At 31.9% G+C, this 27,398-nt stretch overlaps 1 protein-coding gene across 12 annotated transcripts in view; it reads right to left on the bottom strand.

Moving 5' to 3' along the window:
- Nucleotides 1-26,438, bottom strand: part of LOC132757189 (dynein axonemal heavy chain 1-like) — a 102,443-nt gene extending 76,005 nt beyond the window's left edge. For all 12 annotated transcript variants that reach the window (XM_060748412.1, XM_060748434.1, XM_060748441.1 and 9 more), the window contains exons 1-24: nt 26,290-26,438; nt 20,929-21,114; nt 20,381-20,453; nt 19,758-19,843; nt 18,923-19,011; nt 17,977-18,263; nt 17,052-17,213; nt 16,256-16,508; nt 15,702-15,859; nt 15,227-15,441; nt 14,481-14,648; nt 13,873-14,003; nt 13,546-13,696; nt 12,727-12,920; nt 12,036-12,261; nt 11,394-11,513; nt 10,826-10,908; nt 9,204-9,345; nt 8,469-8,624; nt 3,554-3,752; nt 3,050-3,162; nt 2,552-2,692; nt 1,556-1,768; nt 1,126-1,290 (exon numbers count right to left, since the gene is read on the bottom strand). In XM_060748412.1, the coding sequence (XP_060604395.1) occupies nt 1,126-1,290; nt 1,556-1,768; nt 2,552-2,692; nt 3,050-3,162; nt 3,554-3,752; nt 8,469-8,624; nt 9,204-9,345; nt 10,826-10,908; nt 11,394-11,513; nt 12,036-12,261; nt 12,727-12,920; nt 13,546-13,696; nt 13,873-14,003; nt 14,481-14,648; nt 15,227-15,441; nt 15,702-15,859; nt 16,256-16,508; nt 17,052-17,213; nt 17,977-18,263; nt 18,923-19,011; nt 19,758-19,843; nt 20,381-20,453; nt 20,929-21,096 (3,693 nt within the window). In that variant the 5' untranslated portion in view covers nt 21,097-21,114; nt 26,290-26,438. The remainder of the gene's footprint in view (nt 1-1,125; nt 1,291-1,555; nt 1,769-2,551; nt 2,693-3,049; nt 3,163-3,553; nt 3,753-8,468; nt 8,625-9,203; nt 9,346-10,825; nt 10,909-11,393; nt 11,514-12,035; nt 12,262-12,726; nt 12,921-13,545; nt 13,697-13,872; nt 14,004-14,480; nt 14,649-15,226; nt 15,442-15,701; nt 15,860-16,255; nt 16,509-17,051; nt 17,214-17,976; nt 18,264-18,922; nt 19,012-19,757; nt 19,844-20,380; nt 20,454-20,928; nt 21,115-26,289) is intronic.
- Between the last annotated feature and the right edge of the window lie 960 nt (nt 26,439-27,398).

Raw genomic sequence — 27,398 nt, 5'->3', positions numbered from 1 at the left:
TTCGTAAATTCTGTACATTTGGAAACCCATAAATACGACCGCGGGCACTTTCTCACCTTGATATTGACATGCGTGTATATTGCTGAAATCTTTTTGACACGTGATGTAAACAACAGTTGTCCTAATTTTACGACATTTAACGACATCCAGTTTACGGCAGAGGTCAAGGTTACTTTGTATCAAACCCGGAAATGATCAATAATATTGTCGATAATTTCTTAATTTCACACCTTTAATGTCATAACTGGGGGGATTAAAACAACAAAGTATTGAACAGAAAACTTTCAATACGTTTTTTAGAGGTGTTGCTGCTATCATTATCTCTTTCGTTCCATAATTTTAAACAAATACGATTAGGTTTTGAAGTTGTTATCGGCGATGAAAACTGTGAAAATAATTAAAGGTTTATTGTTCGGTGTGCTTTGTAGTAAAATGGTGATTTAATAGAGTAAGTCGTGTCATTCTTTTAACAAGAATGTACAAATATGTTTGTGTTTAAAGACATTCATAATACATTTTGTATCTCTAAAGAAGTTTAAAAATTTTATAATGTTAAAAAGTAAAAGAAAATAAATGAAAATAAAAAAATAATAGTGTATGCTTTATATCTTCTCATTTGAAATAGGTTAGCCCAGAATTAAACATGTGTACAGTATATGGTATCCCTTAATATATTGCCTAGTTTTCTGTTTGGCCAAACTCATTAATGAGACCAACCCGCTTTTAAGACCAGATTTGTAAAGTCCCTTCATTGGTCTCATTAGCGAGTTTTTACTGTATTACAGATGAAAATTTCAGCAAAATTTGTCTGCAAGCTATTACCTGCAGGTTTAAAGCATGTAAACTTACAACCAATTCTTGATTCAGCAAAAGAACTTTAAAATGATGGCATAAAAATACAAATGCACAGTCAAACCAGTTTGCAACCCCCTTCATATAAAGGTCATCATGTGAACAATGGCCATTGTGAAGAAACCATTATTCATAATTTAGACCAAGACACCTCTGAATAAAGGCTATCTTTCAATAAAGGCCATTTTTGGGGGGCTTTTGTTCTAAAGTTTAATTTATTTTTATTGTAATCATGACCAGATAAGCCCAAATTTTATATCATTTAAAGTATACCTGTGGATTTTCCTTAGCATTCTTCATGATTTTCCTCCACATACGTTCCATGGTAGCATATCTCTTACTCTCTACTGGCAGCTGTCTGTTGATATCCTCCGAGCTAAAAATAGGCTCCAGGTACAACCACGCCCTCTGGCAGTTCAACCATTCATCAAGCACATCCTAAAGTAATATTATATATACAATGAATAATAATAATCTTAGAAATATCATATAAAAAGCAAAATGTTTCAGTTCAAACCAAAAAACTCAATATAAAACATAAACCTTAACAAATAAGGCAGTGTCTTATTTAAGTCTGGAAATATAACACTTTTTGTTATCTTAATACTCATTATAACAACTTAAATTCACAAGTGTAAGGGTATTCTGTTAATTCAAATAGACTCTGCCCATCTAAATATCTAAATTGACAGAAGTATTATACCTGTGTAGTTGTAAGTTTGTTTTCCCAGTTGTTGATTCGTTCCTCGAATGGTTTCTTGTATGGTGAGAACGACATACTCTGTGTCATGACAATGTGATCGTCAAGCAGCTGTGACGTATCCTCAGAGGAACGGAGAATGTAAGTGCCTGTCTCCTTGTATGCCATAATCTCAAACTGTACTGGATCCCATTCTTTCTCCATCTTATCAAGAGCCTGTTTAAATAATACAAAAATGTAATACAAGTTCCTATTCCTTTTACTTTTAATTGTAATTAAATTGTCTTGTGTGTTTTTTATGAGTCTTTTTTTAGTGTTTTGCCAACACTGATGTCACTCTTCAATTTTCAAGCTTTTTATTTGATAATGACACCACCTGATGTGTGTAGTCAAAAACAATTTTACAAAATTTGTATTTTGTTTTATTTCATTATTATATGGAACTGTATAATGATTAGGTTTCCTATATTCTGAATATGCATTAATTCCTTTCTCTACAAGTGGCAACTTCTCCAAATAAATATTTTAAAGCATGAGCTTGCATACTTCATGGCATACATTTAGTTTATAAAAATTAATTTTAGTTTCTGTCGGAAGCTATAAGCTTATTGAAACACTCTTGAAACCATTCCTGGAACCAACCAGTATTAACCAATGAATGTAAAGTTTCTTGCTGAAGGAAACAACAGCTTGCCCCTGATTGGGTCCAAAACCACTCAGCCAGCAATCCCTAGATTACAAGTTCTACATGTTAACCACTCAGCCATGCCGCCACTCATGGTACATATTTGCAAATTTACTACAACTTACTTTTTCTCCACGAACATTATTTAAATCACACAATGATACAAACATAGAGACAATCACACATGCATCAATATATCATGAAAACATCTTGGTTATCTTTAACTCTTGCTTAACAATTTCTGTGAGGGAAAGAAAATATTTTCCACTTTCTATGAGCGAAAGAAATTATACAAAGGACAAGTAATAACATACCTGTTCAATGGAGTATTCCTTGCCAGCTACCTCGGCAACCTTGGCAATTGTTTGAATGTGATCATTGAGGTTCATCTCCAGACATTTACTGAATGTCAAATTAGCCTTCGGTACAACAGAGAATCCAAGCTCGTTGGACAACTGAAATATAATGGTTTACTCATATACTTTTGCTTTCTTAAGTTATCAATAAAGAGACATTTTGACTGAAATAAAACTCACTGCCAAACTTTCAATATGAAAAAATATCTAATTATTTCAGGCATGAACGGGCACCTGTGTAGAACTACTGATGTTTCGTAAGCTAGTTAAATAGCTTCCTCACATGAAAGAATTCAAAGTCCCTGTTGAAATTTGAACCAACATTGGTGAGAGGCAAGTGGTTTGAAGCTATTAAGACCATAACCACTCAGCCACAGATGCCCCTGTATAAAGAGGTGTTACTGTAGCTATCAACAATTAACAATTAAGAAGGCCAGCTGTATTTTTTTAACTTACCTGGTCCCAATGTCTGCTCCTCATACCAGGATTACGTAGACCTTGGATGAGTGGAATAAACGGTTTGAACTCTTCAATCATGCCCTTGATCTCCTGTGCCACTTGTTGAACACCTGTTTATTAATAAAAATGTAAGATTCCTATAAATGCTAATCATTATTAAATCATAGCTAGGTATAAATATAGCATAAATTTCTTCAAGACCAACATGTCATGCTTCTGAAAGAATGTGCACTTGCCCAAAAGTTATCAATAAATAACAAAATCAGAGAGATGTTTCCTGATTTTGAAAATTTCTTGTTGAAAGTGAACGTGTTTAGTGACACTCGGACTGTCTGCACTCTGCACTGGTCACATAGGTAGAATCAGTTGCCATCATCGGGTTAAGGATTTAAATGCTCTACATTTTTCCAACTTATTTCTTTTTCATGCATTCTGAAAGTGAACTTTTTTAAAATACATAAAGTATATCTGAATCAATCTCAAATCTAAATTGCTACTTACTTGGAATATCATTAAAGACTTTAACAGACTTGTGCATTGTTTTGTAGGCTTCATTCACATTCTTCTCCAACTCCTCAGCATTTATCGAGGTCAATGGATCGTTCATCCACGACTCATGCCATCTCATCCAGTCAGATGTGGTGACCCAGAGGTTACGGAAAGGCTCAAAGTCCTTCACAAGCTTTCCCAGCTTGTCATACTAGAACAATAAACACCTTCATACAGCTCTACTCTATAACTTTGATAGTAGTTTGTCATAAAAGAAGCAAATCGTGCAATATAGTGTTCTAAAACTACACCAACTAGCAGCAACTTCAGATTAAATGTAAAAACAGTATTCTACCATAACAATGTGTCAAATTTCTATTGTGTTTGTCTGCAGTCTATTGTTAACCAGTAACCTGCTTAATTTATGTAATGGATTTTACTCAGCTTTCAATCTGGAAAGGTCCATTTAAAGTTTAATGGATTTCAGTTCTGAAATACAAGAATTGAGCTACCAACAGTATAGGGCCTGGTCAGACTACATGGATGTGCAAGGTAGCCAATCTCTAAACTGGTGGCAAAGGTTAATCACTTTTGGCTCCATCAGGTTGAGGGTAAATAAGGAAATATATGAGATTTGACAAGAAATTAGTAATATTCAAAATGTATATGGTAATAATAAACTTATAAAGTTTTGAATATATCTAAGCTTGTAATTCCAGATAGAAAAGAAAATTATTTACCCACAAACAAAAACAAGTGTCTGTCTCAATAAGTTTCATCTTTTGAAAATGAATTTTAATTTGAAGGTGACCAATTAAAAATATATCAAAGTTTTTCTTAGTACACTTCAATAACTAATCTAAGGAGTAATAGGCGCAACATTGACTTGTCTAATGCTTCTGAGGGATCACCCTTTTTTCTAGATTTTTGTCTAAGCCTTAAGTTAAGTAGATCCAGACTAGCCTGCACTTTCATGCTCTCTGATCATGCTCAAATATTGTTCATTGCTCAATCTTACCATTCTAAAACAGAAATCCCATACATTAACAATGGACTGTTATAGATTCAAAGCAGGGCAAGACCATTTTATAAATTTAGGTATGTAAATTTGTTACAAGAATCAGCTACACATAATCTTATAATAAAATGTATCATCATATTTCAAATCAAATACTGATCACTTCTGAAGTTGCTTAAAATGAAAAAAAGTGCAAGAAAATAAAAGAGTGCCATTGAAAAGACAGAATGTCCAGCTATCACAGCCATTTTGTGTGCCATTCTTCCTCACAGCTTCCAGTTCTGGTTAAAGTTAATTTCCCAGTAACAACTGTAGGAACGATTTTGGTGCTGGTTACCAGTATAGCATATTCTGTACTGGTTGCAGAAAAGATCCTAAAAAATTTGTAGCATATTTTCCAAAGCTTGTTGCAGAAAAGATCCCAGTAAAGTAAAGTTTATAGCATAAGTACTGATAGCAGGTAAAAATCCAGTACTGGTTATAATAAATATTCCAGTACTGGTTTTCAGATAGATTCCACTGATGGTTGTAGAAACTATTTGAGTATTTGCAATAGTAAAGAAATAGTGAAAGATATGTATAAACACTAGCAACACTTTATCAACTTAAAACTAACTATTGTAACTAAAATCACTGTGAAATCATACTTTTTCTTCAAAATGTCCTTAATTAATTTTAAAACTCATCCAGATTTTTATAAGGAATGAAATTCTAAAAAACTCATATGTTTCCAAACACATATTTAATTCTATCCAAGACCCAATAAAAAAATGAATACGTTATAGCATAACTATTTGCAAAAGCTTTAATGTATAATTTCACAGTAATAAAATCTATAAAATTTGATGATTTAAAGTTTTGACACAAGGAGAAACCCTTGAATTTTTGTTTATCAAATTTGAGAGACTTGATTAGCACAAGAATAATCTTCTTTATTTCATGATTACACTGTATTTAGAATTCCAATTAATATAAGAAAACTCATTTTATGTTATAAGTCAATTTACAATTGTTAAAAAATTATCCCCCTCCCCAATCCACCCACCCCCTCTATTCACATACAAAATTAAATATAGATAAAATTCACTGAATCTTATCACCTTAAAAAATATCCATTAGCTAACCTAAAAATCTATAAAATAGCTTATATTTTCTAAAATTTATTTTATTTCAGCCACAAAGCTAAAAGTTCAGACTATAACTGTTATATTTTAACCCCACAGAGTTCACTGAATATAAACAATACTGTAACATCAAATACACACAGATTGACAAAACAAACATGTGAATATTTTGTTTGAAGATGCTTGTTTACAGTTATAAAATCTTTAACTTAGAATGGTTAAACAATTTTAACCTAGTTGACCCATTCTAATTACTGGTTGAACCATTCTAAGACAGATGAACTATTCAAACCTGGTTGAACCATTTAAACCTGGTTGAATGATTCTAACCTGGTTCAATAATTATAACCACTGATGAAATTCTGTAACAGTCAATCTAAACTATTCATCCAAATTTCCTTAGAATAACAAGCATCTTACAAAATAAATCCACCATTAGTAAGAGATTATCAAACAAAAATACTTGCACAAATTTATCTAATCTTAAAGCAGCATGCCTCCAGATTCATGCTCATTTTTCATGTAAATTTTGAAAAAGTATCTAAAAGAAAAATATAGTGTAGTGAACAAGGAAAGTAATTTACACATTACAAACAGCATTTACAGTCTACTTAAATTACCAAAAAAGGCCAAAATATACAATAATAGCCATTACTGCGTTAGTCACGCAGTAGAAATATGGTAATAAGTACTGCGACTTCGGTCGTTAAAGACATTTAGCACATAAATAATTACTTGAATCTTTAATCTTTTTACTTCTCTTAAAATCTGAGTACCTTTTTCTTAAGTTTGTTTTTCTTGAAATATTTTTGGTTCATCTGGAGGCGTGCAGCTTTAAGATTTTCACCAATGTACATTTCTAGATATTTTGCATGTACAGTATATTTTATATAACCATATTAGATTTTTTTAAGAACTGATGCAGATATATTGAAACAAATTTGGAAAGGCTTAAGCACCAACATTTTTTTTATTGAAATAAAATCAAATATAAAAGAATAATAGTGTTCTCTAAAATAAATTGTGTTACCTTCAATGAGTTAACTTCTTATATAATTTAATAGGAGTTAACCCATTACTGCACTAAGGTGACAATATTTAGAATATGCTAATCATGTACATTGCATGTAGACTGATTTTGTGCAATTACTTGAAGATAAGTACAAGAGAGGTTCTAGCCACTGAAATTAAAATATCACACACACAACGGGTGAACAAGAGTGTTAAATTGTTAATAGTCAGATGTCACACACAAAGGGGTGAACAGACAGATGCACACACACGCACACACAGACAGACAAACAAACAGAGACAGCTGTATGCCATTCTTCCAGCATGATAATCCCAGAAAACAACTTGGGAAGGCACTTTGAGTTATTAGACATATTTTTACGAACATACACGAAGACTTGGTACACATGGGATGTACATATAATATATATTATGCTGAAATATACTGGATAACATATATTAGGGTTATCATGGAAACATTATAAAATATTAGAGCCTTTATACTGTAAAATGTTTTTATAAAGCTGTACTCTAGCTACAATCCAATATTTAAAAAATGCTAAAATCCAACATTTATAAAATTTAAATTCCAACATTTGTAACATGCTATGTGTTTGGTGAATGCTATAATCCAAATTTTGTAAAAAAATTACATTGGTCTAGCATTTAATAAATGCTACAATTCAATGTTTGTAAAATGCTACAATCTAATTTTGAACCAAAGTTTTATTTAATGCTACAATTCAACATTTGTTATTAAAATGCTACATTTTTACAATTCAACATTTGTTATTAAAATGCTACAATCATAAATTGACTTATTTTCTACAGACCAACAATTTTCCAAACCATAAATTTCTCCATTTCAATTAACCCCAAAAAATGTCTTTCAAAGAAGATTCTACTGTATCATTGATTGATAATTTGTCAAAAGAAGGGTCAAATAATATTTGAATATTCATTTTTCTTTTAATAATCTGATAATAATTTGAACATAAGTAAAAATCAAAGCTATACTTCCTAACATCAAAAAGGCAGTAAAATATGTGTGACTTATTATCTGGAGATATAGCAAAATAAGAGTACAGCTTTGTAATTACATGTTATAACAAATAATGAAATATACATGCATACTCAAATCACCAGTAAAATTATGACTAGGGCCCACTGAATCACTGTTTTATAAAAATAAACTTTACTAACAGTGTTTCAACAAACCCTACAATTTTATCACTTCAATTTTAACTATTACAATGCTGAAACAACAACTGCCAAGTCTTTGCCATGAAATATAGAGCCAGGCCAGCCTGCACATCTGTTAAATCTGACAAGGCTCTATACTGTTGGCTGATCAACTTCCAAAGTTTTCCTGACAATTCCTAAAATTGTTATTAGACGGTTGGCAACTGGCAGTTGAACATGTCAGTTCAAATATTTCAGCATGTAAATGATTAGATACAAATATTAGTTTTCGAACATATTGCACTGAATTTTTTTAAAACAAAAATAAAATATTAGACTGGAACATGCTGAAAATATTAGTTAAACAGTACAATCATTCTATCATATCCATACATGATAACTTACATACACATATATGTTACACATATATGTATATGTACATACACACTCATAAAACTTGAAAAACTAGATTAACCAATCTCTTGATATAATTTAAGTTATCAACAGTTTGAACCATGAGGGCAACTTGAACAATGAGCGCGTCTAGGCTACACCTTACCATGTTACCCTGGCAACAGCCGGCTTTACTTACGTTAGTTACAGGCATGCCAAACAATCTCTCTCTGTTATTATATGTGCCGGCCAGACCTTGGGCTTCTTTCAGTTGCTTAGCAACCCTTCTCACTTCATTAGCTATCTCATGACCTTTGCTAATGTCACTGTGGGCAGCCATACCAGCAACCACCATCTGAAAAGTATTACAAAGTTCTTTCATTAGCATTGTAAGAAGTATTTTCTTCTTTTCATTGAAATATTTATCATAAAACACAAATGAAGGAAATAAAGATACTCCTGAACTCTGCAAATGGGATTTTCTCCATCTAATGCTGAGATACAAGAAAACTATTACAGTTTCAACTTGGTAAATATCTTCATTATAAGCTCAACCCTTTTGATCACTCTTATGTGAAAGTAGTGTACCATGAAGCTATAACAGTAAAAGTTTGTACCCTGGGTTGGATTGTAAAATCGCACATTTCCAAGTACCAGATAACATTTATTCAATGACTATAAATTTCTTATATCTTCAAATAGAAAAGTAAATTGTATCTCCCATAATCCTAGATTAAACATATGAGTAACCATTTCACAATGCCTGACTTTTTTCTTATGACTGCATGTAAATAAGATATTAGACTCAATTTCTCTCTCACATTCTAACATAATCTTAAATAGCCAGTTGTGCAATAAGACTTTCAAATAAACTTTTTACCCTTAAGGTTCATTATCAAAGCTGATACCCCCATAAAAATAAAAAAATTAATACCTGTAAGGTGTCAAGCCTGTCGTTAAAGTTGGCCTGGTCAGATGTCTGGAGTTTTCTGAATCTCTCTTCATCCTCTTCTAACTGGTTGTATGTTTGTTCCATCTGTACCTCGATCTTATGTGGCCACCCTATCGCAGTCCATCTGTACATAGAATTGGTAATTATCATCACATTTTATAAAATACCAGTTAAAACATAATCAGTGAATATCCTAATGCTTCCATCCTGTATGTATTATTCATATCTGTTAACAAAAATATAGACAAATTTCAATCTTTAACAAGCAAATTCGTTGAATTTATATCCCCCGCCGAGTACTGGTTATTATTAACACAACAACTGAAGACATAAGGCTTTATTTATATATTAATCATGGCATAAACTGTAATATTCTTTGAACTTGAAGCCTTGTACCTTCAAACAAGAAGAATTTTTAAGTTTTCACTATATACATATAAGGAAAATCTATGACCCCCTGGAGTGGGGCCAATTTTGACCCCTGGGCTAAAATTTGAACAATTTTGGTAGAGGACCTATAGGTTATATCATATACCAAATATCAAAGCTCTAGACCTTGTACTTTCAGACAAGATTTTTTAATTTTGCATTTTTGAAACTCCTTTTCTGGCCCTGTGACCTACTTATGCAACAGACCGGAACCATTTGATCAACTTTGGCAGGGGACCACCCTAGGATCATTCCTGTAAAGTTTGGTTGCTGTGTGTCAAATACTTTTTGAGTTACATGCGACACAAGTTGAAAATTGCAAAATTTTACTAAGTCAAGGGCAATAACTCTAAAAATACTAAAAATATCCAGACGAAAATACCCAGGTGCACAACTACACATACTGATCAACATTCCTGTAAAGTTTAATGACTCTAGGTCAAATACTTTTTGAGTTACATGCGACACAAGTTAAAAAAATTACAAAATTTTACTAAGTCAAGGGCAATAACTCTAAAATTGCTAAAAATATCCAGACGAAAATACTCAGGTGCACAACTACACATACTGATCAACATTCCTGTAAAGTTTAATGACTCTAGGTCAAATACTTTTTGAGTTACATGCGACACAAGTTGAAAATTACAAAATTTTACTAAGTCAAGGGCAATAACTCTAAAAATACTAAAAATATCCAGACGAAAATACCCAGGTGCACAACTTCACATGCTGATCAACATTTCCATAAAGTTTTGTTGAATTCCAGTCATTAGTTGCAGAGAACTACTCCGGAAACGAAATTCGGACGGACAGATGGACGGACGGACGGACAATGCCAAAACTATATCCCCCTCCCGATTCCATTGGCGGGGGATAATTACCATATAATCACTATCTTTATATAGAATTACTAGTAATAAAATTCATTATAAAAAAAAGTCCCAAACTATTCTGTCCATCCTGTCACTATCTATCTATACACCAAATTGCATAATAGTTATCACAAACAAACAGAAGCAAAACCAGAATTACACAAACAATAACCTTGCATATTAATCTGTTTATCATTAAGAGAGTTAGAAAAAGTAAATTTTATTCACTGAGCAGTTAATTATATCTATGCCACTGGAAGCTGTATATTAATTCATAGTTGAGGAAATAGGAACGGTACTTACTTGAGATTGAAGTCATCTGTGGACAAATTATAGTAGAAGTCTTCAATCAATTCATAGTCATCCATGGCTTTGTCAATCAAATCCTGAAATTACAAAATCATTGTCAATTAAACAATTTACATGTAATTAGCATTAAATATCAGTTATTTCAGCAAATTAACAAGCCAAAAGCTTTTGTCTTCATATTTGGTACATTAAGTATAAAAATCTGAAAGATATTTAAAATACCTATACATGCTTAAATGTTCACTTTGGAGAATAAAAACAAAGAAACGAACATTTTTGTTTGACAAAATTTATCAAAATATCTGAAATCTTTTCACTGTATAGCCTTTTACATTTCTCTTTTTTACTAAGCTACAAATATACATTTTCAATGTATTCAACCTCTTTAAACACATTATGATTTCACTTCCTTTCGGGTTTATATACATGTATATTGTCACCTTAGTGCAATAATGGGTCAACTCTTTATATAAATAATTCAACAGGAGTTAACTTATTACTGCTATAAAGTGACAATATGTGTATTTCCAATGGTAACAACAAACTGAAAATATATGAGTACCTGATGTTCTTTGAGTTTTTCTGGGATAGACTTCATCCATTCTCTCATGTCTGACAGTTCCTCAATACAGTTACACTTGTCATACAGTTTACGACTGATTGCCTTAAACTCTTCACACGCCTATAAATGAATGTAAAAAAACAAAGTCAAAGAAGGAGCTATATATATTGTTTATTTAAATACTTATTACACAAGACACAAGCCAACACAAACCAATTTCTTTATTTCAATACTTAAGATACATTTAGCTAAATGCAAGAATCGGTATAGTTTATCTTTTCAGTAGTGAAAATATATTTTGAATAAAACTATGAAGATTTAAATTAAAATAGATTACTTTACAAAACTCAACCTTTTATGCAGGGTTTTAAATAGATAAAAAAAGTCAGTCAAAATGGCTATTTAGTTAAATTTCTGGAAGAATACTTAATGTGCGACCCTTTATGCATTATTGAACAATCTAGTACCAAGGTAGACTTGACATGACTGTGCTAGAATGCTTAGTATGTTTTTCAAAACCAAGCAAAAAACATATTGCTCCAAATTTAAAACTGGACAAAGAATACACAAAACACAAATTTAGCAGGTTAAGGGTAAAAGGAACTTCTTTTTTCATATAAATATTAAAACACCAGAACTAACCTCATCAGCCTGTTTTCTAAGATGTTTAGCAAGGTATTCCAGGACGGCATTGCTGAGATTCTTGCGTTTTTTAGACAGGTTTTGTCTCACTGAGTCAGTGTTGATCCAGAATGGACCAATGGTCAGATTGCTAGGTATTGTTGCTTCTATGATGTCTTTCTCTTTCAGATGCATTTCAACTTCTTGTTTGACTTCCAGAGCTGTATGTTCCTGAGCTTCATAGTCCCTGTTAAATAATTATTCAACAGGATCAAATTGATGATTAATAATACAGAAATAAAAAGATGGTAAACAGTTTATAAGTACACCTGTTCATCTATGTCTCTTTTTCCTTTTATCAAAGCATAATTACACATATTCATCTATATCTCTTTTTTTCTTTGATCAAAGTTACATGAACCTAATAAACTGCTATAACAAGTAATTTTTTTTCACATCATAGGATAAAACTAACCAAATTAATATTTTACAACAATATTTTCTTGCAAACACATAAAAATTATTGTAAATACTACTTAAGCTAGCCATTACATAGTTCATCTAGCCTAGAACCAAATTTAGAAGTTGCAATCCCACCCATCCCTATTTTTCTGAATTTTCATGTTACTTTTCCCATCTACTTTAGATATTAATTGACATACAATTTCTATTCATCATATTATCCCAAGGTCAGTATATTTTCATCATTTACCTGATATACTGGTTAATGTCAAGGTTCATAATCTCAAGATGTTTCTCATACTCTCTAGCATAAGCTTTCATTGGTATGAGAGCTTTCCTGATGGCATGTTTGATACTATCACGTAGTTCCTCAACATGTGGCTCATGTTCACCAACAGATTCTAGCAGAGGTGTTCCTGACCAGAAAATGTCCTCAAGGATGTACTGTTAATACAAAAATAACATCTTTTCCAGAAATTTAACTTTTTTTTCATTGTTTTTTTTTTTTCTCAATAAGAACAACTTTTCAGAAATTGTTTCTTACAATTAAAAAAGAACTATGCTGTAATCAAGTAGGAATAATATAAAATCTTGCTATAGACAAAAAAAATGGGTATTTATATTTTTTTTATTATTATTATTGATTTTTTAATGTTACATATGTTATCATCAGTTTTCATTAAAGTGCCACCTCTGCAGAGCAACTACCTCTTTTTAACAACTGTTTCATTTTTCCTATGGTAAAACTTCACATAAGATTTAACCCATCGAGAGCAACATCTGTCAGCAACAATCAAAATATATGACTCCCGTCAACTTAGTATTGCTCCGCAGATTTGGCAAAGGAGCATTTAGTCTTAGTCTTAGCCCAAAAGTCTTAAACAAAGCTTTGTAACAGAAATATAACCATGTTTAGGAAGAGTACACTTAAAAGACATCGAAGCTAGTCAAGGTTTATGTACGGATAAAACGTTAAAAAAGACATGTTGCAGGAACATATTTGTCCCATGTAAACAACTGTGAAAAAAAAAGCATGGAAAAAAAGCATGTGATAAAAATTCATATTAACCTTCTCAAGTTGTGGTACATTCTGTGTAGATTGTATACCCTTGTCAAACAATCCAACAAGGGATGATTCAAAGGTATTGATGTTGGTACTGTAGTGTACACCAGTATTATCTAACTGTAGATCCACCAGAAACAAGGCATTTCTCTTTGGTCTGAGATAGGGAAGAAATAATTTAGATTACAATAAAAGAAAATGGACATTTTCACAAGTATTATTTTATATACATCACACAGCATAAGCTGATAAACTAAACTGTTATATGAATACTTTATGTACAATGCAGATCAATTTTAAACTTTAAAGGTCAATGTTTACAACTAAACATACTTGTATGGACTAGAAATGACATCAGTTCCCCACACAAAGTCTTCCTCTAGCTTCATTGTGGAGTGACAGGCATCTAGTATCATCTGAGTGAATGAGTACAGGGAATTCTGTACCAGAAATCTCATAGAGTCCTACAACAATAATGAATATATAATCATTTACATGATAATAATTAACACTTCAAAACCTTTTTATATTTCATTAGAGGTGCTTAAATATCCTAAAATATTTCAAATTTATTGGGCTGCAAATAGAATATGAAAGTTTTTGGGACTTTTTTTAATGATAATGGTCAAGAATGCAAATACAATTCACTAGCTTTGAGTGACCTTTTATAAGTTGTCTTTCAATTAAAAGACCACCAGCTTAATGGACAACATTGAGGTTTTTTTATATTGGACTTATCCATCTTTCAATCTGGACACAACAATTCATCATTGCAAAAAAATTTTTAAGATAAAAAGTGAATGAATAGCAAACAATTCAAGTCAATGATCGGAGCATGGTTATGCAGGCTGATCTTGGTCTGTATTGGTTGTATGATTAAGTCACTGCCAGTAGACTAACAGATAAGGATTACAAAATATCTGAATAAAAGTTGCATTAACCTGCATCATAAATTTCACCATCTCCATAAATTTCTTCAGCTTAGAGATCTGGTATACTTCAAAGTTTGTTTCATGTATGTTGAACCAACCCTTGCCAACATCCCGCAGCTTAGTTCTGATGGCAGCCCGCAATGTTGAGATCCATGAATCTTTCAAGAATAAGGCAACCTGAAAGAGAACAAAAACAGATTTTTACATTTATAACAATATTGCATAATATCTGTGTCATTTTAAAAATGAACAGCTAAATTGATAGTTTCCTCACATAAAAGAAGAATGGGAAAACTTTAAACAGAGGTTTCTAGAGTATGGCAAAAAAAAATCCCTCAATTATATGGTGCTTTACATAAAATGACTTCTTATAAAACTGAAAATGTGTCCATAGGACACAGGTTAGTCCCACATAATATTGTTTTGTCAGACAGTCCTAGGAAACCTTTTTCCAATTGAAATTTTCTTTAAAATCATGCAATTTTCCTAAAAATCTGAACTTACAAAGCTTTCTTACTTTCCAAATTATCAATTTTAGCAATATTTTTTCCCCCAAAAAATCAAGAGGCTAAAGCCTTTTCCCAATTAAGTGAGAAAAACTACTGACAGTTTAATTAGTCTAAAGACAAACAAGACAAAAGGTGAGGCAGACCTTGGAAACCTATATCACCCCTAAGAAGTTTGGGCATAAAAACATACATGTCAAAATTTATTGATCAAACTATTGAGCCTTAAAGGAAGAAGTATTCTCTCACCTGTGAGGTCACTTGGGCTTGTGTCTGTTCAAACTCTTCAATCCTCATTGGTTTGGTTGTAGGAACGTGATAAAGGCACTTGTTAGCCACTTCATTACACTCAATGGCCACTGTTCCTGTAGCTTTAATGCTCTCAACTCGTGTCAGTAGGGAGTTAAAAGCAAATGCATCATACACTCCATCATAATCATACTCAGGTACATCTGTACTGCAAGCTGTAATACACACACATATAACATTACACAAAATTTGTATAATTGACCAACACACTTCAGGTCATATGGTGCCAAAACAGGAAAGATGATTTGGGCTAATCTTGGGTGTTACAAACTAAATAAGTGATTAATTACAAATAAAAGTGTAATATAAAGAAATACATCATGGTTATATTACACTGAAAACAAGTATATCATGTGATAAAACATTTTAAGAATTGTCTAGGAACTTTACATAGCTCAAATAAAAATGGTCTTACCTTTGAATGGTACAGGTTTTTCCTCAACAGCTGGTACGGACACAAAAGCAAATGTCGAGTTATCTTGTTCAATGATTTTGTCAAAGATTATCCTGTTCATAGATCTACAGAAGTCAATGTTAGCCTCCTTTTCAAGGGCCTGAATTCCATCTTCAAGTCTGAAATATTTACAGTGGACATTGAAGTAAAATTTATACACACAGCAAGAACATTCTAGTTATAAAGTGATTTTTTTTAAGATTATGAAGTTTTTAAAAACAATGGGCCAAGTAATTGTACTCTAAATGTAACCATAGCATTGTTTTCATTTTAACTGAAACATAATCCACTAAACAAAAGTACAATGTACCTCCATGCTCCAATATCCTTGTTTTGGGAGGTTTTATGAGAGAGGGTTAGAGTTCTAAGACGCACTAACGCTGTTAAGGTCATATAGCAACTAAAACATTCACATTTAAATATCATATATGTGAAATTTCATTCAACCTTATGTCATTCTTCTATTTTCTTCTCTATTCAAACCAAAAGTACCATGAAATTACATAAACAATTACCCTTTATCTTTAGACAATCCTGGGGCCGTTCTTGCCCATTCAACCATTCTTTTCAGTGAGGCCTGGTCAAGTTCGCCAACACCATCCATTGGCATACAGTCTATATATAAGTTATATCTGAGAAGAGCCTCAGTATTCTTCCTCAGTCTGAACGCTTCAGCTACACGCTGTGTGAAAACACGTGGATCCTCCGCATTAAACATCAACCTTACTCTTGGTACCCAATATTGTGATGCTGTAGTAATTCTTGAGCCTGATTTGGAAACAAAATAATAAAGTCAATTATTAACCCTTATTTAACCTGCTGGAACAGAAAATGATTTGCCTTTACCACCAGTATAGACCTAAGCCAGCCTGCATATCCATGTAGTCTGATAAGGGTCTATTCTGTCGGATGACTAACTATAAAATTTTCATTTTGATATCCCAAAGATTGATAATTGATACTTACTAAAATGGCAGCTGGTCAATCCATTAAAGGAATTTAGCAGGTTAAAGGTTTAATAAAACTAAATAACATAGAGAATACACTGTTGGTCTATAATTAAATTTCTATGTTAAAGTTAAGCAGGAAAGAAATTTAAATATCCATAATATCATTTGCATATAAAATCATATACATGTATAAACAAAGATCTTTATGTTGACAACTTCTTTATCATAAGTTTGAAAAGTTAAGTTTTTAAAAGTTAACACATTACTTCAAAATAACTTGTAAAAATTCAAATCTACAAAAGAAATAACCAGATTGTATCATTATCTCCTTAAAAATTTCTATGATGTAAAATCAGTTTACCATCAGGCTGCTTCCCTCCGTTGACAATAGCATTCCCTGTGGAATCAACGACTCGTCCCTGTCTGTTTGTCTTCTGTACTAAATACTGTTGAGATTCACTGTCATAGTCCAACACCCCAATGTTAAACCAATCATACACAATGCTTGGATCTGTAGGTGCCACTGTGACAAAAAATGCGATAAAAATATCATATTTGTCATGAAGAAAACTTACTAGTATATATCTCTATTTAAATCAAGCTATAACAGAGAAAACAACAGAAGTTTGATGAGTTTATTTAAATGGATAAACTCATGTTGTCTGAAGAAATCTGTCTGAAATTCAACATATTTATGTATTCACATGTCTTTAAATTTAATCTTGCTGTTAATTCACTTTTTCTATTGAATCATTTATTACAAGTTTATTTATAGACTTCAAAGTCAGACATAAGAGCCAGTTGATTTTCTTTAAATGAAAAACATTTTTGAATTGAGTCAACTATCAAGTACAATGTACTAACAAAACAGAAACTTAAGCTTTAGTGCACCTTGACTTTCAACAAATAGTTAAAGGAACTCCACTGAGGTCCAATAGCCTAAACTAATAAATTTTGAAATTCTTTCTAAATTCAACTGGTAGATTTAAATTTGAAACCAAGCAATAGATGATATAAAAATATACACAGTATAAAATTAATAAACGCCTTTTATGCAATTTTTGGCCGATTTGAGTGAAAAGCGTTTAAACGGTTTTCATTTATTGGGTCAATTTTCACAATAAAATTGACTTTTTCTGGGAAAAGGAGTGAGCAAATGATTTGAAATCATGTACATGAGTTATTGGACTAGACATACATCTAGTTATACAAAAATCTTAAAAATTATTTTCAGTGCCTTCATGTCAAAAAACCTCAGTGGAGCCCCTTTAAGCAATGTTACTCACAATTTGCATCTGAATCTTTCTTTGGCAACAATGCAACACCTGGGCAGGGTTTACGCACACCACCCTCCAAACCCATATTGATCCACTCCTCTGGGGTACGGCAATCAAATTCTTCATTATCGAAGATGTGTAATGGAAGAAACGGCGGAAAAGGTGCCGGATCCTCCGGATTCTTGTTCAGTTCTATTGGTTCCCCTGATTGCTCTTTTGGCATCAGTAGTTCAGTCTGAATGTTCTCTTCTTTCAATAATTCTGGTAAACTCAATGTTGAATATAGCCTCCTCTTTCTGAAGTTATTTGTAAAATATGCTTTTGTTATGTGTTTCTGGGATAATGTTATGTGTTTTTGGATACATGTTATGTGTTTTGGGATAATGTTGTGTTTTGGGTTAAATGTTGTGTTTTGTTATGAGTTTTGAGGATAATGTGTTTTGGGATAATGTTATGTATTTGAGGATAATGTGTTTTGGGATAATGTTATGTGTTTTGGGATAATGTTATGTATTTGAGGATTATGTTATGTGTTTTTGAGATTACATTAAATCACTCGCAAAAATGTTTTTAAGTTATACAAAACCATTACATCTGAGCAACTGTCAGAAACAGCATGTGTTTCTGCATTAAGTAACAACACTGGGTAACATTGAGCAATAAAATTTAAAGCTGATGTCAAAATAAAACAAATGCAAAATCAAATTACACCAACAAATTAGAAATTTAAAACAGCACTGGGTAACAGTAAACATTGAGACTAAAAACAAAATCAAAGCAATTATTAAGCAATACAAGAAAATTTTAACAAGTTGTTGTCATGAAATAAATATATTACAATATGCCACATCTGTGAAATATAGTTATATCAATGAAATCAGCATGCAATAATTCTATGTATGTAATTAGGATATACACAGAAGTGTTATATCTAAATAAATAACAAAATTTTTACCTTTCTATTTCAATTTTACGAGGACACTCTCCTGGTTTTGTGTAGAATGGCAGTTGAACTTTTGGTTCTGAAGCTTTCACTGGAAAGTCCTATAAATATTTCATGGAAATTATGTTTATTGTTGAGTTGATACTTGAAAATCATACAAAATTTTAAAAATTACTAATGCTATATATATCTATACAAGATCATTTTGCTAAATATCAATCTCATAGAAAACCATTGGCTAAATCATGCACATGTTTGCCTCTCAGATACCATAGATCTCATTCTTGGATCACGACCACATTTCCTCATATGTATGACACCAGTACTGGTTTAGTTCAAGAAGGCAGTTTTAATAATGATTCATAGGAATCATATCACTTGCAAGAACTTCTTTCATAATCTAGCTTGAATAAATATGTTGAAACTAAATTTATCAAAAAAATATGACAATTGCTTATATGCTGAATGTTTAACCTACCGGAACCAAAAGTGATTAGCCTTTGCGACCAGTATCTGTCCAGTCTAACCAGGCTGTCAATTTTTGTACTTTGTTGATAAAACCCTTACAATTTAAATGGACTGTTCCAAATTCAAAGAAGGAAAAATCCATTACACAAATCTAGCAGGTCAAGGAATTACATTAAATATATCTGATTACCAGTAAAAAAAAAAAAACCAAAAAACACACAAAAAAACAACAAAAAATTAAACAAACAAAAAATGTCACCGTTGAACAAAACTCTGATTTATAACCAATTCAACTATAGTTTTATGCTTGTGATGTGTTAAGTAATCAGAATCTGAATCATGTATTAATATGTTATAAAGTAAGTTAGGAAAATCTTACAGAAATGTCTGTTATTTCTGTTGTGGGTCCATAGGACTGACTCTTCACCACTTGTGACAAATCACCACTTGTAGCAAAAGCTGTCACTGTAAATTTAGAAACAAAAAACATATGAAATGATCGCAGCTTATCATTCTAAACATGTCTAGTTGATTTGGATACTTAATATTGTTCTGTTAAATAAAAACTTTTTGTTACACAACAAAATGCTTCCAGCTAGTCAACAAATCAATAGGGCTTCATTTAATATTCAGTTCTTACTTTTGTCCTTAAGTCATTACAGAAAACCATTTTCTACAATAAGGATGTTTCCTTACCATTTTTGTGAAATGTATTCTTTTTTAAATTTCTTTTCACTTGCCTTGTGCAGAAGTTTACTTTATGTATACATGATAAAAACTGATTGATATTTATAGTGCTGACTTGTATTACAAGTAATGAACGATTAAATTTGCACACAGCTTACAAGTCCTTTTAATCAATAACTTAACTATAGACTTAAAATCAATATTTAAAATCATTATGAAATGAATTTAATTCAATGGTATCTATAAAAATATATAATGACAATCAATACTGGGTGCATTTTATCAAGTGATTTAAGCCTAATAATGTGAACAAACCTTTTGGTGTATGTTTTTCTTTGGCAACATTCCAATGCGTGTCATGAGCTGTCGGTGGGCCACTTAATATATCCTGGAATGATTCCAGTTAAGATAAACATATATTACAACATAAAAAGCACAAACACCGCTAATTATCTTAAATTCAAATGTGTTTCTTTCCAAAACAAAAATAATAATAATAAAAAATAATAATTTGCAAATAAGTTCCATAAGTTTGTACACTGATTTGTTACTATTGAGTAAAGTACATGTAGATATAAGCATCACAATTTCTTTACATTTCCGTATGAGTTTTATTGTAACTAATTGATTCTTATTCATGATTAATAAATGCAATTAAATTACATGTTTATCAGTATTATTAAATGACAAATCTTTTTAACATTCATAAATGTCATTATAAGATTTAATACATTTATATCAATAATCAGACTAAGAAAACAACAAATACCACATCAATTCACCCAAATTTTTGTGTAATACAGCTTCATCAAAAGTTTAACAAGACATATCATTTTTTCATATTATATACATGATGAACCTACTTCCCCGTGTACATCATTATCTGCTCCTATGATATCTGAGTAATATCCTCTCTGTTTAATTTCTGGGTATCTTTGCCCTGATGCTCCTGTCCTACTAAGGGCAGTATTTGATCTATTTGCAGAAAAGGGTTTGCCCCCTTGAGAGCTTCTGCTGGCCCTACTTGCCATTATGGTTTCCTTTTAGACCTGAAAAACAAACTGTTATGTCTTATTTTATATAATTGACAAATATTTAATAAATGCACACAGTTGAGTTACTAATTCTTAAATTTTGTAATACACTTAAATGATGAGAGACATACAACTTAATTTGTAATACCTACACCAGCCAACACAATGTTTCAGTTGAAGTCATTATTGCCTAAATTATTTGATATAATGTAAACAATTATAACTTAAATTGTCATCTTGATATCCCCAAAATTAAAGTATTTTATGAAACACTGTTTGCGATGTGAAAAATGGAAAATTTAATAAACAAAGAAGAAAATTCAACATTCAAATTCTGAATTCAGGTAAACTACATGTATATACATAAATTTGTAAGCTCTTTGATTTATCTTATTTCATGTTCCTGCAGTCTAACTAAAGTTAGAAGTGGAAAGGAAAGAGAAAAAAATAACATATTGAAGGAATCAAGATCTGCTAGGGTTAATAAGCCTTTATACATAATTGATAATGATTGTTGAGCAATATCACGTAGATGTCATACATTGCCTGGACACAGTAGAACAGTATGTTATAATTGTGTATTCTAGAAGAAACAAAAATAAGCAAAATCAAGAAAATGAAAGAAACGAGACTGTTCTCTACTTTAGTATTGTGCAGCATTACATGATACAACAAGTAGAGTCTTCTTTTTTCTTCTTCAATTAAACTTAATTCAATCGATAAAGTACTGATTGTTCAAGAAAGAACATAATCATTGTATAGACAAAAATACCACAGACACTTGGAGTATAGACCCCGCCCCTGAATATTAAAAACTAAAAGTATTATCAATTACAAGAATTAGTTTTAAATTTTTCTTATATTAGTATGAGATGGCTAGCCTCGTTGTACCATCTCTCGAACAATAATTTCACTTAATTGTAATTATTTTTAAGATGTTAAGTGTCTTTAAACTTAGTAAAGTTCTTGATTGTAGAGGCATGTATTGCGTCCGTTTTGACCTACTTAAAATTTGTCAACATGACCTTTAAAAATGGCTGCCGTGAACTCATTGAAGTGCTTGATTAGTAGAACAAAGCTGACCCCTTGCTACCAATTATCGAACCAAGTTATTTATAGTGTACGAATAACTTGTAGAAAGAGGAGACCATTTATATTGAAACTATAAGCATTAATTAAGTTTTCTACTGTAACATAGAACAAAACAAACGCATTTTCATTTATTTTCATGTCTTGTCACATTCCTGGAGTATTCATCTGACTTTTTAAATACAACAGCTTCACAAATCACAAGCAGCTTTACTTATATCAACCAAAATTTGATTTTTCCTTTTCAACATTGATAACGACATCAATTGCATATTGAGAACAGTAGAAGAAATATATTTATTGGTGTTCAACTTGATTTATCTTGTTCAATTAAATATTTGATTGAACAAAACAATAAATCGAGAAACTAGGTCAACGTTGACGGTTCATAAAAAAAAATAAAAAATACAGTAAAATTACGCTAATATTTTCTTGAAAGAAGGGTTCATAAAGTATTCTTATTGTTCTGACTTATTCCACAAATCTACATTAGTAAAGTGGTAACTTTACAAAAAATACACAATTTCAAAAATGAAAGTAGGCTGCCATTATCTTAAAATTGAACTTTCTTCTACTACTAGAATGGTCAAAATGAAGCTGTAAATATGGAACTTTGCTAAAACAAAGGAAATGTAAGTGCTTGTCACTTTATTAAACTATCTCTTGCCGCACAACATAAATTTGATTTGTCAAATAAAAGATTTATCACTTTGGTAGAGAGATGGTACCGTTCGAGAGATGGTATCAAAAGGCTAAGTGTCTGACACGTGAACAATTTTGAATAGAATTTCATAACATTTTAAAAAAGTCAATTTTTTACCGTTACGCTTCATTTTCCTCAAGAGACCAAGCTTTGAAATGTAAACACAACTGACTTACATATATTTCAAGTAGTTATGCTATCGCATGCCATTTATTTCTGGTGTAAATCAGTCAATGCATATCGTTGTCTGCCCATGATTCGACACCCTAAGCTTTCATATGTTATATAAACGATTAAAAAGAAAATTAATCAAAATAAAAATGTCTTACTTGTTAATTTATTTATAATATTTTCACATTATTCCATTATTAATTTTCTATAAAAGATTCAATGACCGATAAATCAAAGTAAATAAAGGTCATTGACCTTATAATCCGCCATTTTGAATGGTCCTTCAGTCGTCACCACGCACCTGCAACGCGCACTTGCTTAAAATATTCACTTCCGGTAGCCTGTTTCTGAGGAATTTTCCATTCATTAAAATGTAAACAAAGCAGACAGTTAAAAACTTTTGATAAAAAATCGATAAAAATGAAATAAAACAACATTTATGATAATATTCAGTTAGGATTATAAAAAATTGGATTATTATTTATTTTATCCTTAATTTACCGACTAAAACTTGTTGCTAAATGAAAATTGCCGATACATGAAATGTACACAGTAATATTGATTTTCTCATCCTTTTTGGTACCCCTAAAAAGATTGTGTGACGTAATAAAACATAGTGACGAATCAAGGGCAGGGTCGAATCTAGGGCACTTGACGATATATTAATTCTTTTAATAAATAAATGCATGTTATTATCCGATGATGACGACTTGAATGTTTCCCGTAAATTACAGCAGAAAAATCGCTGGGTAAATGAAATTCAATCTCAACTACTCGGCCCTTTCCGTCAGTCTTCCTGATTTGGTTTTTGTACTGATTAGGGGAAGTAACCGCTGCGGAGATTTGGGTTCTTGGCATAAATGAAAGTGCAAAACAGTGCCAAATCTCATTTCAGTCGTCTCACATCAAAAGAAAGCATACGTTGTTATCTTTATGAAATAATGATATTTAAGGGACTTTTTTAAACTTTGTCAAAACCCGTCAAAATGAATCCGGGTCAGCTCGGCCCTAAAACGTACTCGGCCCCCGAGTCAGCTCGGCCCTATTCCAACTCGGCACGGGTCAACTCGGCCCACTTTTCAATTAATAATATCTAGGTTTGTGTTATCACTATTTATTGTAATTATTGTAATTATTTATAATACATGGATTGACAGTTTCCGAACTAGCAGCAGCCAGGCTTTCTTATCAGTAGAATAGTGAGTAAAGATAACCGATTGCGTATCTCACTGTATTTCTGACTCGTAGTAGGTTTAACCGTAAATTTAAAAACCTTCAGTGTCCAACTAACTCATTCATTCAAATTTGATTAGTGACCACCTGCAATTAATTAGAAGCTTATGAAATTAAGTAAACTCGTTTTTGTTTCTTATTTTTTCAAAATGCATCTAAGGAAACACATTTTCATTAGATCTATATTAATTTTATCGAATCTGCAAGACAAATAAATTACTTTTTTTTCTAAATATACTTTATTTCCGTAGAAGTAGATCTACAATGTAAAATTATATAATAATAAGATATTTCTCATTATTCATTTACCTTAACAACATGCAAAGCAAAGTTAATACGTTATATATATTTCAGGGTTCTCACTAGGACTTTAAAACATGGAGTCCATGGACTCCCAACCCTGAAAAAGTTGGAGTCCAAAAGCGCGTCGCAATTAATATGTTTACAGATTAGTCATTCAATGTTCACAATAGCATTGCTGATATTTTGAATCTTCAAGAGACTTCCAAAGTTTATAGTTATTAAAAGGAAACTCTGAACTACATAGTATAATTATTGTTTTGTTGTTAATATTTATTATGAAATTATTTCATTATAATGCATCAACACATGAAAACTGTTTTTTTTTTCACTTTTATACCAAATCAAATTTTATTCTGGTTAAATAAGTCCACTCTAAAGGCAAAAAGTTTGTATTTGTAAAAAAAAACGTAATTGATATAGACAGCGTTTAGCGGAATGAATAGGAAAATCGTGTACAGCTTCACACAGTGTGTAAGAGATTCATCCGATCGGCAATTATTTTAGCAAATATCTTCAAAAGGGGACAAATTGAAGATCGATATTTAAAGATTTAATGTTATTGTTGATTAAATAATAAAGAAACAATTCATTCGCATGTTTGGCTTGGAAACCGAGAATTTTTGCGAAATTTTAGGGTTTCTGGCGAACGTGAAATCGCCGATGTTCGGGATCAATTTTCGGATAGAAGAAAAGCGTATGTGTACCTGGCATTTCGGCGCAATATCTTAAATTCTTAATACTCTTATAGAAAGTTTTTGCAAGAATGAAACTAAAGCAAAATTGTGCCTAGAAAATGCCGAAAATATTCGACAATCATTATAATGCCGAAAATATTTGACAATCATTCAAAATTACACTCATTTGTAATTTGAGAAAACAGTCTTTAAACTTGCGGCGTAAATAGTCGATAATTTTATCCTTTTGTCGGTAAAATTTGCTAATTTCAAATCAACTGTTGATCAAAGATATAAAATTATCACCTCGTGATATATCTGGTAATTACATGTACTGTTCAGCGCGTGTATACATTAGTCTGATCACTATTGCGTGATAATGATCGGAGAGGTTATCGCTGATTGGCTAATCGCTTCAAGGGTCGATGTGCATAGCACCGCCTACCTATAGACTGACACGCGCTAACGCTTTTGTGTATTTGTGGTTGTAAACAATCGGTAATGTTTATGCGTCCCCAGGCAAAATTAAGCGTACGTGGAATCCTTGCTCTGAAATATTTGCGTCCAGCTGTAATAAACATGCGTACCGGGACGCCGAAATAAGCGTCCCCGAGAACCCTGTATTTTTGTAAAGTGGGCCGAGTTGACCCGTGCCGAGTTGACCCGTGCCGAGTTGGTATAGGGCCGAGTTGACTCTTTTCCGTCAAAATAACGGAAAACAAGTTTTTTTTTCAAGACATGTGACCAGCTGGTCGTAATAATATGCAAAAATATTTGGATGTACGGTTTGCACAATGAAAATAGACATGTGTATAGAAGTGCGGATCAAGAAAGGGAGCCACGCACATAACCCCAAGTGTCTGTGAAAAATACAACGGAATTAATGTGGGTGGGGTATGCAGGTGCGCGTTTAAAAACTAAGTTTTGAAACAAAATACTTAGACTTCATGATAAGAAACAGTACGAGATAGAATGGCATATGAAAACAAACAAAATAAACATATATTTTTCACTTACCTATGATATCTTGAAGACGATGTAGTCCTCCAATCTTATTATATCTTTTATGTTTACAAGGACGCTACAAAGTTGTGTACTTCCAATATGGCCGCGTCTCCAAGCAATCTGGATTCGTTCCAATTATATTCGTACTATCATAACAATTTATGTAAATTTATTTTTCCACAAAAGTTGATTGAAAAAGATAATTTTGTCCAATCTATGAGTAAAATAATAATAAATAATTAATATTTGTCTCTCTTGTCAAATGAGTCGTGAAATAACTATTATTTTGTTTGTTTATGTGTTGTTTTCTTTTGGGCAGAGTTGGTGCTCATATCAGGAGCATTACAAATATTCATCAACATCAACCAGCGATAAATGGAACAGGTATATAAAAAAAACAGTATATATATATTCAATCGTTCAAACACCATTTGTCTGATTCCGTTTTAAATTCTTTTTTGTACAACTTTGGAGCGTCTTCTTTGCACAACATGAAAAGTCCGGAAGATTCCCGCATGGCATGGTCGTTTTGGAACATGTAATTTGCTGTTTCGATATAAACGTACATAGATCAATTTAAAATTTGCAAGTCACATCACGGAGACAAAACCCTCCTGCCATTGTGTTTTACATTATTTTGACCGATCACAACTTAATGAAAATATTATTTAGTATTGTTAGACATCTAACGCGGTTTAGAGAACAGCCATCATGCCCAGCTAGCCATTGTAAAATTATCGCTACATACTTAAAAAAAGTATGGAAATGATAATTAGATCTAGATTATGATAGTTTAGAGGGTATTCCTCACACGCAATATAAGCCTTATGATAGCAAGAGGCCCGCAAAAAATGATCGTTTTTTGGTCCGGCGATAAGTTCTGTACGTAAGTATATATAAAGTCTGAGAAATTTCGTTAAAAAACACCATGCATATTCTACGTGCGTCTTTCAAACATCATTTGTCCATTGTTCCATTGAAAATTCGTTTTTGTACACTTTCAGAGGGTCTTCTTTGCACAAAAAGAAGACCAAAGCCCGAACCCAAAGAATTTGTCCAGGAGATTTCCGCGTGTCATGGTTACTTTTTGCTACCGCGATTTGTACTTTCTGTATATAAAG

Source organism: Ruditapes philippinarum, unplaced genomic scaffold (genome assembly GCF_026571515.1).
Source record: "Ruditapes philippinarum isolate M1 unplaced genomic scaffold, ASM2657151v2 ctg2870_1_1_1_1, whole genome shotgun sequence".
Taxonomy (NCBI): domain Eukaryota; kingdom Metazoa; phylum Mollusca; class Bivalvia; order Venerida; family Veneridae; genus Ruditapes; species Ruditapes philippinarum.
Note: the sequence above shows the minus strand (reverse complement) of the source record. Positions and strands in the feature narration are given on the sequence as shown.